The following is a 12190-nucleotide window of genomic DNA, read 5'->3' as shown; positions in this document are numbered from 1 at the left end:
TGGAGGCAGACTCTATTTCTCTCCCCATTGGGGGATGAGGGGTGGAAGTGTGTAAAATGGCTTGTAAGGATTGCATGCTTGTGAGCACAGCATTATAGAAAGGATAGAGGCAGGTCTTAAAGTTGGGCCCCTGTTCAGAGTCCTAGACCTGCTACTCCCTGGCTCTGTGACCTTAGGTAAGTCACTTCACACCTCTGAGACTCCATTTCTCCACCTCCACTTTAGGAATTGGGCTTTGCTTCCATTATCTGATTTCCTTATGTGACAGATCTGGGCGTAATCCCTGTTGTTTTGACTGATTGCTGATACCAAACCTGCCCTCTGGGCCTCCCTCAGTCCCACAGGCAGGCCACCTGCAGTGATGTCCTCTCTTAGGGTCTGGCTCTGCCCTCACCCCCATTGACAGCCACCATAGCAGGTTCCTAGAGACAGATATCAGAGCAGTCTCCCCCTGGACACTCAGGAGCTGCCCAGGGTCCTGTTTTCCCTCTGTGTACAGTTATCTTCATATTTTCTGTCTTCCTGGTCTCAGAGGCAGCTCAGAATCAGAGGCTGAACAGTGAGCAGGTCCTTACCCTAAATCCCACCCTGGGCAGGTCATGTCTCTTCTCTGGGCCTCAGTTTCCTCAGTTGCAAAATGAAAGGCAGGGCGATCACGTGGGAGACTTGTTCATTCATTCAGCAGATAGTCTCTCATTAACTCCTCTGGGCCAAATCCTTTGCTGGGGGCACGAGAAACTGATGAGCAAACCCACATTCATTCCCAGATCACTCCCAGTCTGGGGCTGCGGGCACTACAAGTCTCCCGAGCTGGACCCAGCATGGGCAGCTTCCTGAAGAAAGTGGGAGTTCAATGAATCTTATAGGGTGAGTGGGCCAGACACTCACAGATGTGCTTTATTTGGCCTGATGGGATTAGCCCACATGACATTTTAAATTTGAATTTATTGCAAATATCTAAAAATCAAGGGCTTTTATGCAAAAAATTGGGATTTCTGACTTCTAAAAAACCAGAGATTGCCTTCCTATAGCAACGACTATCCCTTTAGACCAGGCATAGTCTCCACCACTCTGTCCCACCTGATCACCCCTCCACACTTGCTCCACACTCGCTGTCCCCATCACTATCAGTGGAGCCTCCGTTCTTCCAGTTGCTCAGCCCATAAACCCAGGCACTGTCTACTACTCCTCCCTTCCTCTGCCCTGCTCCTTTATCCATCAGCAACTCCCACTAGCTATGCTTCGAGAATGTTTCTAGAATACAATCTGAGGGGAGGGGTTGGGAGGCTGGGTGAAAAAGATGAAGGAATTAAGAAAAAAAACAAACCATTCATAGATAGATAACAGTACAGTGATTACCAGAGGAAAAGGGGCTGGAGGGAGGTAGGAAAGGATAAAGGGAAATAAATGTGATGGAAGGAGACTTGGGGTGGTGAACACACACAAATACAGTATACCGATGATGCATTATAGCATTGTACACCTGAAACCTATATACTTTTAAACCAATGTCACCCGCCCTGGCTGGTTTGGCTCAGCGGATAGAGCGTCGGCCTGAGGACTGAAGAGTCCCAGGTTCGATTCCAGTCAAGGGCATGGACCTGGGTTTCGGGCACATCCCCAGTGGGGGGTGTGCAGGAGGCGGCTGATCGATGTTTCTCTCTCATCGATGTTTCTGGCTCTCTGTCCCTCTCCCTTCCTCTCTGTAAGAAACCAATGGAATGTATTTTAAAAAATAAAATAAATAAACCAATGTCACCCCAATAATTAAATTAAAAAATAGAATACAATCTCTTGTCCCCATCTCCAGGGCTACCATCTGAAGCCAAGCAAACATCAGCTGCCCCTGGTCCTTGCTGTTACCTTTCCCCGACGGCCTCCTCTCTGCATAGTGAGCAAAGCGAGGCTCTGCATGGCCAGTCGGGACATGGATGCTGGCTCCTAGGCTCCCCAGGATGACTTCTCTGGCTTCTTCCCAAACACCCAGTGTGAGTCAGTAGCCAGCCCTGCCTGCTCCCTGAGCCTCCTAGTGGCCTGGGACAAGTGTTAGTGGCCTCCTAGCCTGAGACAAGGTGGCAGAACTCAGCCGCCCAGGAGGCCAGGAGCCCCGGAGCCCCCCAGTGGTCCCAGAAGACCCAAAGCTCTTAGCTGTGCATCTCCACTTTCCCATCTGGAAGACAGGGACATCCCAGCACCCACTTCTCACAAGGCAAATGCTACTTCAGAAGCAAGAAGATTACGGGTTTTCATGTTCAGGCCACTTGGTGTGTGTTTCTAGTGTCCACCTTTTTCCTGGCCCTACTCTGGCACCTCTGGAAGTCTGCAAATGTAAACGACTGTGATCCATTTTGTTCTCAGTCTGAAGCAGGAGAAAGAGCTCAGGGTTTGGAGTCAGATAGGCAGAGCCTGGTTTAGAGATCACCCTGGGCAAGGTGCCTGAACCTTGGCTTGTTAATTTGTATAAGGAGATAATGAAAACCACAACTACCTACGGTTACTGTGGAGGCTCATTTGGGTAATGTGTGCCAAGACCTAAGCTGCATGGAAAATTTTCCCCACCTTCCATGGCCTCTCAGTGAAGGTGAGGGACCCAGACACAGGTAATGTGCGTGCAAGGGGCGAAATGTTATAGCCCAGGCTCAGGGAATGGAGAGAATGTGGGTGGAAAAGGAGGGATCCAGGGGAAGCATGTCACCAAAAGAAATTATCTGCTTTATTTGTCTTCTTCATGGCACAGATTACTACTGAAAGTCAACCTATATAATAAAAGCCTAATATGCAAATAGACCGAACAGCAGAACAACTGGTGGAACGACCAGTGGAACTACCAGTGGAACTATCGGTCGCATGAACGGTAGCTATGACGCTCACTGACCACCAGGGGGCAGACACTCAATGCAGGAGCTGCCCCCAGCCTGCAGGCCTCAGGCCAGCCAAGTCAGGTGCCAGTGGGCCCCTCCCCCACCCCGATTGCCCCACCCGTCGTCCTGCAGATCAGCCCTGATCGCCAGTCAGGCCTAGGGACTCTACCCGTGCATGAATTTCATGCACCAGGCCTCTAGTTTTTGTATATTAGCTCACTTGGTGCTCGTTGTTGCTCCCACCAGAATGTCAGCCCTCCTAGGTCCATTGCCTTCTTCAAGTCCTCAGTTGGTATCTGACACACAGTGAGCCCATCAGTGTATGTTGAATGGATAAAGGAACAACAAATGAACACTTGGCATCGTAGATATGATGACCTTTGAGTTGCACCTTCAAGGACAGTATATTGGGCCATGGCAGGATACATCAAGTTCACTAAAAGAGTTCGACTATGGAAGTCAGTATGTAACACTGGCTGTTTGGGGCTTCATCTTGCAGAGGTGGGTGGGTGGGGGTTGAGGGAGCTTGCAGAGGAAGGTGTAGCACCTGGGCTGGGGAGGGAATGGTTGTGTAAACCCAGCAGGAGAGAGAGCTATGTGCAAAGGGCTGCCCACCAGGCTCTGTGACTCAGAGGCGCCGAGGAGAGGAGGACTGGGGCAGTGAACACTGGCTGACCACTCACTCCTCTGCCTCCTGCTGTCATGCCTAAGCTTCCCACTGGCCTCACCCACTGGAGACTGAGGGCACAGGAGCCTGGTGATGCTGTCCATGGGCCCGGAGCAGAGTGGAGAATCAGTCTCAGGGCCGTGGAGAGAATCTGGCCCAGAATTGCAGAATGGTTCCAGGCGGGTCGGCCAGGAGGCCCCGGAGTGCTCAGTGTGTGGCTTCAGAGGGCAGCTTGCAGGTGTCCAGAAGCTCAATGCAGATGGCACGCAGCAAATGACCTTGGATGCCCGGCCAAGGCTTGGCCTTTCTTTTGTAGGTGAAGGTCTGCCATGGAGAGGGAGGGTGGTGGGTGTTAGAACGACTCTATGGTGGGCAGTGGGATATGGGCCAGAGGTAGAGAGACCACTAGAGAGGGCACACAGAGACCTAGTGAGTGGGTGGTGCTGACAGCCTCAAAAACCCACCATCCCCTTCAGCTCGCAGGCCCGGAATGGAGTAGAATGCACCATTTTTGTGGATGAGACAGGCAGACATAAAGCAGAGTTTGGAGGTTTCAAAGCCCTAAGGACCACAGACACTCTTCACAGGCAAGTCAAGGGGACAAACCCAGCTAGGCCTGGAGGCTGGCCCAAAGCTCATAGACCCTCACTTAGCCCCCAGAGGGACACATTCTCCTAAACGGAGTCCTCACCCATTGCCACCCATCCTGGAGTTGTTACCTCCCTCAGGTAACCACAAGCCCTGAGTTGGCCAAGTTCACCACAGTGTTGGCATTTCCCAGGGAACAAATGTATCTTTTTCTTGCCTGAGCGGCAGTGACGTCATCCCCAGTGGGCTGTGTGAGTCACCAGGTTGAGAGTGGAGTGCTGGCCAGCTCTCTGTAGAGCCTGGCTGTGGCTGTGTGGGGAGAGGGAGCAGCTGAAGGGTGACTGTTTCCATGCAGACTCGCCTCCTTCTGCTGACTGACTGTGGCCCTCCTGCTGTGGGTCCCCCCTACAGGAGGAGGGACAGCCAGTCACTAAGCACCCAGCAGTGCCAGGTGCTTTTGAAATGAGAGCTGGTGTCCTACAGAAGATGACCCTGAGGGGTGAAGTCCTGCATCCAGGGCCACACCGTGCTGTAGGCCTGCCACCACTTACTCCTCAGCACAGCAGGAGGTAGGGATCAACTGAGGCTCCGCTCGATGAGATGACTTTGTGGGGACAAGAGAGGCCGAGATGAATAAGGAGGATAAGCCACTGTCAGTGATGTGGACGGATGGAGTGTGACAGTTGACATCCAGGAGACCTCAGAGCACTGGGACCCCAAGTCTCCTCATCCATAAAATGGGGATAATGACACCCCCAGGACTGTGGCAAAGCTGAGAGAGGACATGATGAGAGCAGTTGTGAAAACACTAGGGGGGGAACCTGGTCGGTGCGGTACAGTTGAGCGTCAACCTATGAACCAGGAGGTCACAGTTTGATTCCCAGTCAGGGCACATGCCTAGGTTGCAGGCTCGATCCCCAGTATGGGGTGTGCAGGAGGCAGCCGTTCAATGATTCTATCTCACCATTGATGTTTCTATCAGTCTCTCCCTCTCCCTTCCTCTCTGAAATCAATAAAAATATATATTTTTTTAAACAGTGGGGGTGGGGGGCAGCACACCCCAAGCAACCCCCACCAGGCACTCTGCTGTATAACAACCTTTGCTGCCATCAGCACCCTGGGACAGAGCAGGGTGAGCTGAGGGGTGGGGGGAGCACAGTGCTGCTCAGGTTTGAGGCTTGACCAGAGTGATGGCTATGGAGTGGGGGTTGCCAGGTCTTCTAACAGTGGATCTTCAAGGGCTACTCTGTAAATCAGAATATGAATGATGGCTCACAGATCGGCTCCGCTGGGCGGGCTTGCTGAGCTCCTCGGTGTGCTCAGACCCACCCCAAGGCTGTCCTAACTCCTCAGACAGTCCCCCTAGCCATCCAAACCAAGAATGCAGTTTTCTGAGAAGTAAGCAATGCCCTATGGCAGTGGTCGGCAAACTGCGGCTCGGCAACCGCGACTCGCGAGCCACATGCGGCTCTTTGACCCCTTGAGTGTGGCTCTTCCACAAAATACCGGCTCTTCCACAAAATACCGACTTCTGCGCATGGGCCACGAAGTTTCAATCGCACTGTACGAGCGCACCCGCACGTAGTATTTTGTGGAAGAGCCACACTCAAGGGGCCAAAGAGCCGCATGTGGCTCTAGAGCCGCGGTTTGCCGACCATGGCCCTATGGGAGCTGGGGAAAGCCACACCCATTTCTGTGCCTTGGTTTCCCCATCTGTAAAGTGGGAAGAGGGAAGCCCTAATGTGATGCTGTTAGAAAGGAGACAAACACAGGTGGATGAAGCCAAGAAGATGAACAAAGAAGTGAGGTCCCAGGCCCTGGAGAGGTTTTGGTGACAGGGGCATGTTCCAGGAGAGGAACTTGGAAGGGGCCCCCACAAGCATCTTGGGCCTCTGGTCCTAAAAATGACACCTGTATCTGAGATCACTTCCAGGGCCAAAGTGCCACTTGCCTCTCTCTATCAGGTGCTAAGCATGACTGAGTTGGGCACAGAGCAAGCACAGTGATGGGTGTCCCTGGGGCTGTAGGGCCCAGGAGACATGGGAAGTCAGAACCTTGGGGTAGAGAGAGAGAAAAACTTCAAGTTTGCCAGGGATGTGACAGGCCGATGTATGGAAACACAGGGTTCCAAGGGAGAGGCAAAGGGCTGACAGGGATGCTGGGAGGAGGATTCAGGAAGATGTCTTGGGAAGAGAAAGAGGTTGTTACAACCTCTTTCTTGACCCTGAATGGACAAGGGACCAGCCCAGGCCAGAGGGGAGTGAGTGAGGGGATGGATGGAAAGATTGATGAGGGGATAAATAGATGGATGATGGAAAGAAGGGAGGGAGGCAGAGAGGGAGATAGGTAAATGTGTATGTATATGTGAATAAATGTGTTTATGGATGGTTGGTTGGAGAGGCGGGAGAAGGATAGATACGTGAATGTAAGAGTGAGTGGGCTGCCTCCACCCACAACAGACGTCTGTAGGACAGACCAGATAAACGTGAATGGAGATCTTACTTTGTGGCACAGGAAGTGCAGCCAATATGAAAGTGACAGGGAGGCTCTGTCCAGGGAGTGTTCCCTTGAGTCAGGAGAGACCCGTGATGGATGGGCAACCTTGATAAGTGTGAAGGTCCAGCCACTGGGTGAGGTGGGGTGGGGTGGGGTGGAGAAGTGCCTGTGGCAGGGGGAGATCCACTGTGGTGGCTTTTGATGAGGAGAGAGAACTTGGGGTTCCCAGGTCCCCAGGGAAGCCACAGCCTTTGTAGAAACCCATCTTGCTTTCAGATAAAAAGTTCTTTCCTGGTTGGGAGACAGATGAGCATGCAATTGCTGTCCCTTGCTGTGGGAATTAGGCTGGAATCTGAGGTGGAATTCCCATCCTGCACAGGCCACGGCAGGGTGCCTGGGGACAGAACAAGGCTTTGACCTGGAGACCCCTCTGTGGACAGGGGATGCCCCTCTCTGAGTCTTGGTTTCCTCATGGGTGAAATGGGACATGATGGCATTGGCAGCTGTACATGACGTCAAGGGCCTGGATCTGGGCCCACCTGCCCTCTGGGGGACCTCCTGGGGTAGGTTTTATGAGCACAGATCCTGATCTGTGAGTCATTCTCCCTGGGGGCTCTGCTGGGCAGCCCAGCTGCCTGCCCTGGGCTGGGCTGGGAGCAGCTGGTGGGGTTGAGGGTGGAAACTCCATCTGGGGCCCCAATCGGGAAATGCCCAAACTCAGCTCACTCTAGACCCCAGGGCTGCACAGAGGGGCCCCAGCCCTCAGCCCACATCTACTCCCCATCTCTACAGAGAGGAGCTGGCTTGCAGCCAGACTGCCATGGTTCAAACCCCATCTCCATCACTAGGCCTGTGACTTCCCTTGTTTATCTAGGCCTCCGTTCTCGCATGTGTAAAATGGGCTGGTAACAACATCCACTTCATGAGGCTGTTGGGATCATTAGATGAGTGGTTTGGACCTGTGTCCAGGGCTCTGCGAGCCTGAGGTTGTGAAGCTAAAGAGGAGTCCACCTCCCTCACCAGCACCTCATACGGTGGGAGGTGACCTGGTCGGGGTTAGAAGTGGCATCTCTCACCAGAGAGAGAGACCCTCAGGGGCTGGCCGCTCTCCCAGGAAGCAGCCCTGATTTTGTTTTTATTTTTTCTGTCTACCCAAGCTTCCTCCAGGAGCTGAGCAGGCGGACAGCCTCTTTCTGTCCTGGCCGGTGCTTCTGGTGGGCCGGGCTGTGGGCAGGCAGACGGGTGTTGGGTTTAGGCCTCTGGGGAAATGGGGGAGGATGTGGGCCCGCCCTCGCCTCCCGCCTACCTTCCTCCCTCTCAGGCTCAGCCTCTCCCCTCCCAGACCAGCCTCTGGACCCAGGACAGGCCCCAGGGCTCCCGGCAACCCAGCTGTGTGCTTTCCCTCACAGGCGGACACCCCTTGCCTGTTCCACCCCAAGTGACTCACAGTTGCCCTGGCCGCTAGCCACTGCCGTCTCCTGGCAGGAGGTGGGCACTAGGTTATACAGAAGCCACAGTCTGGTGTGCAAGGGCCTCCTGGCCAGGAGGGTCTGAAGCAGTGGACGGTCAGCACACAGCGGCTGGCCCAGGAACAGCAAGGCCAGTGGCTGGGAGCTGCAGGACCTGTGGGAGCAGTGTCTCATCCTCTCCCCTGGCTTTTGGGTCTTTTCTTTCTTCTTCCCACCATGAAGAAGTAGGTGACTCCTTCCAGCCAGCCTCTGGTTGAGAGAAGACCAGGTTTGGAGGGCAGTGGCCATGGGCCCCTGGGCCACTCACCCCTCCACCTAGCCAGGCATGAAGGGTGGTGGCAGCGCCGTGTGGAGCCTGATGTGGAAGTACTGCATCTCCGTGAGGACCCTCAGGTACCAGGGGCATGAGTGGACACAGCTCTGCCTGGCCACCTTCTGTCGGGGGTGCCGGAAGGGGGGGCACCAGGCTGGCTAGTTTACCTGGCTCTAGGAGGTCCAGGACAGCCCCAACATAGGGGGAGCAAGGATGGAGGGCAGGAAAGGCCCTGCACTCTCTGGAGAAACTCAGAGTCTCTAATGAGGAGGGAGGAGAATGGAAGGATGGGCAGGGAATGTGCAGGCACTTGGCTGGGACCCTGAGTGCCCACTGGAGGATGCCAGTGGCAAATACAGTGTGGTTGGCAAACTCCCCAGTGTGCATGGGAATTGGCATTTGTTACATAACAGGGGCATTGAGCACAGCTGTGTGACTTTGGCCCTGTTTTTTACCCTCTCTGATCCTTACCCGCCCTCAAAATGAGGCTCCTACCCTTTCCTTCAGTACACAGTGTAGAACTGTTTTATATGCCCGTCAGTGACAGACTCGGGCCCCTGGCGGTCTAAGTTTAAAACTGGCATTGGCATTATCAGCATTGTGATGTGGCTTCACCTCTTTGGCCCAAAGTTTCCCACCTGCAGTTCCTTATAGGATTAGTGAGGATGAAATGAGGTAACATACAAAGAACAGGCCCGGCACACCAGGTGTGGGGGAAGTGCTGACCGCTGTTGTTAGTGGTGTGCTTCCCTCCAAGCTGGTCAGATGGAGGTATGACGGGGTGGTAGTGGGGGTGGGGGGTCTTGCACTTGGAGTGGAGATGGGTGGGCCCAGACCAGCCAGCTGAGAGGACCCAGACCAGGCAGCAGGAAGCTGGATCCCGTGTGAGCTCAGGCAACGCTGGGGTCTCAGTCTCACCTATAAAGGAGCTTGGGGAGATGCCAGGATTTACATCTGGGAGGGGCTTAAAGACATAGCCACCTATTTGGAACGCATCTCCCTGGATGCTACCTAAGAGCATATTCTTTGCTTATAGGGGAGTTTTACAAAGGGTAAGGGATTAGAAGAGTCTCCCTCTTTCTTCCCACTCTCATTACTTGGTATATATTAAAGCTTTTTTTCCTCCCTTCCTTCCTCCCATCCTTCCATCCTTCCTTCCCAAAATATTTGTGACACTTTATAGAAAATACCTATAATAAATTAAATAATAAGACATCAGGACCAGGAAGATTACAATTTAGAACAGAGTGTCATGATCTAGGGAGTAAAATAGAGCAGAATAGATATATGTAGCATCCTAAGATGAAAATTGCTGAGCTTCCTGGCAGCCAAAGGAAAAGGAGAAACCCAGCTACACATTCCCTCTCACTATGACAAGAAGCCATTGCTACAATAGCTACAGTTGTCTCTGCCTCTGGGTGAGAGTGTCTGGGACCCTGACCTCTAACTCGATGGGTAGTGAGGGCTGAGGGGTTCTGTGGATGGGGGTGCCAGCTAACTGTTGTAATGAAGAGAGGAAAGCTCATCCTGGACTGAGTCAGAGGCAACCTGTCTCTCCTTAGGCCCTGGGAAAGACCTCTTGGGGGCCAGGGCAGGCGCGGGAGGAGTCCTTGGGCAGGGGCGAGTGTGCCATGTGTCTTTCCTTGTAACCATGCTGGATTTTCCTGTGTCTCATTCTTTCCATGGTTTCTGGGGATTGGTGCTCTGGAAACCTCAGGGGTTGTTTACAAGATGCATGGGCCTGGCACCAGGGTCTCACCCCCTCTGACAAGGAGTAGCACAGGCTGGCTCCCGGAGCCCACGGACTGGCTTCTCCATCCTCAGTTTCCTCATCCCCAGAGTGGGCATCATTGCAGAGCTACTCCACGGGGCTGTGGGGCAGAGCCTTGTGTGGCTCATGGCAAATGCTGACTGAGTGTTGTGGCCACCAGTAGCCAGACAGTGGTGACAGGCAGGCCTGCACCAAAGGGCTGCTGTGAGTACTGGCAGGGTGGCTGCTCACCATCAGTTGGGTGGGTGTGGGGACCATAATTGGCACTGGGTTTGCCCCAAACCCTCACTTAGCACCCATAAATACAGGGCACCTCCAAGGTTAGTTGGGGAGGATGGGCCTTGAAAAGCTCCAGGAAACACACTCTGCTCTTCAGACCTGTACCCCATCTTGTTGAGGACCCCCAAGAGGGCTAAAACCACTCCCTGAGTCAGACAGACAGAGCTGGCCCTTGTGGGGATCCTCACCCCTTCAGCTGTTGGGGGAGACCTGAGTCACAGGTCTGTGGCCCAGGCAGGGCTGGCGGCAGCCACAGGGACAAATTGGAGGGTGTGATCAGACAGCGCATAGTTTTCCACTTGCGTCTTCACATTCCCTCCCCCCACCCTCCCCTCCATGAGCCTATCGCCCCTGGCTGGGTCCTACTCACATCTGGAAAAGCGTGAGGTGTGAGTGGGGAGCAGGCTGCCGCCAGCCAGCCCTGTCCCACCGCCCAGGGGTTTGATGACTGCAGCCAAGAAGGCAGGGGCAGGGTCTCTAGGACTTTGGCCTGAGGTCCCTGAGCGGGGCTCCTCTGGCTCTGGCCCATCTCCTGGACAGAACAGCTTAGCAGTTGGGCACACCAGGTCCAAAGGCAGCACCAGCCAATTGTAAGCTATGCAGTACTGGGCAAGTTGTTTAACTTCTCTGGGCCTGTTTCCTTGCTGTAAAGTGAGAACAGTGCCTGCTGAGTGGGCTTTTGGGGAAGATTCCAAATGGGTTCTGTTGACTCAGCACCCAGTAGACGGCATCCCTGGGATTCCTGTCCCCTTCTTCCCTCTGAGTCTCAGCATGGAGGGAGGCAGAGCGATGAAGTGGGGAGAGCAGGGACTTGGCAGTCAGGCCTAGCTGAGTTTGAAACTTGTCTCAGCCCCTTTCTACTGCATAAAAGCCTTTCTGAGTTGTTCTGAGATTAAATGAGTTGATGCCAGGGTGGGGTGGGTGCTACATTGTGGCCCTGTCTTTGCGTACACACCTCTAGCCTGTCTGTCACAGACTTTAGCCTATGGTACTAGCAACCCTTAGCCTCTGGGGTCAGACAGGAAAATCACTTTTGCATCTGGCCTTATTTCAGGAACAAAGGATTTGTGCCTTGAGGGCCAGTGGGGCATTTGAGCTGCCTGTGATGCTGGGTAGGGATAGGGTGGGGCCTCGGCTGAGCAGACCCTGCCCCCTAGTCCCTCCCACTCTGTAGTGCATCTGGGGCGGAGACCTGGGGAGCAGCTGGCAGCCAGGGTCTTGGAGCTTCCAGGGAGCTTCCCCAACAATTAACCTCTTGCTGCCCCCAGTGGAGGCTTTACACATGCACCTCCTGGGACAGGGGCTTCCAGTGTCCTAGCCTGGGCAGCTCTGATGCACAGAAATTCCTTCCTACTTGGAGCTGGCACCTCTCTTCCCATGATACCTCCCCCACATAACCACACTGGGGCCTGTGCTCCAGGCCTCCTACCCATCTGCTCCCCTGTCCTGGCACAACTTGCAGTGGCCAGGACTCCCTGAGGCTGAGGATGTCTTCAGTTCCCTCCTCATCTCCTTTTCCTGCTAGACTATCCCTGTCCCTCTCTGGCAGGGTATAGCACCCAGCAGCATTTGACCTGCACCCCCTTGCTCTGGGCACTGCCCAAATCACACATGGATCCTTCTTGTGGCGCTCTACCTTTGCATCCATGGGATTCATGGCTGTGTCAGCACAGCAGGGCCTGCCTTCCCTCTCCATCCCCCTCCAAGCTGCTCCATTGCCTGCACCCATTAGGAGTCTTTGTGCAG

The 12190-nt window shown here is 54.1% G+C and overlaps 1 protein-coding gene across 1 annotated transcript in view; it reads left to right on the top strand.

The window, feature by feature from the left end:
- The first annotated feature begins 8324 nt into the window (after window positions 1-8324).
- Window positions 8325-12190, top strand: part of IQSEC1 (IQ motif and Sec7 domain 1) — a 137602-nt gene continuing 133736 nt past the window's right edge. The window contains exon 1 of the mRNA XM_014453167.2: window positions 8325-8474. Within this exon, the coding sequence (XP_014308653.1) occupies window positions 8407-8474 (68 nt within the window). The 5' untranslated portion in view covers window positions 8325-8406. The remainder of the gene's footprint in view (window positions 8475-12190) is intronic.

This window comes from Myotis lucifugus, unplaced genomic scaffold (assembly GCF_000147115.1).
Source record: "Myotis lucifugus unplaced genomic scaffold, Myoluc2.0 scaffold_21, whole genome shotgun sequence".
NCBI lineage: Eukaryota > Metazoa > Chordata > Mammalia > Chiroptera > Vespertilionidae > Myotis > Myotis lucifugus.
This window is presented reverse-complemented; position numbering and strand designations above follow the sequence as displayed.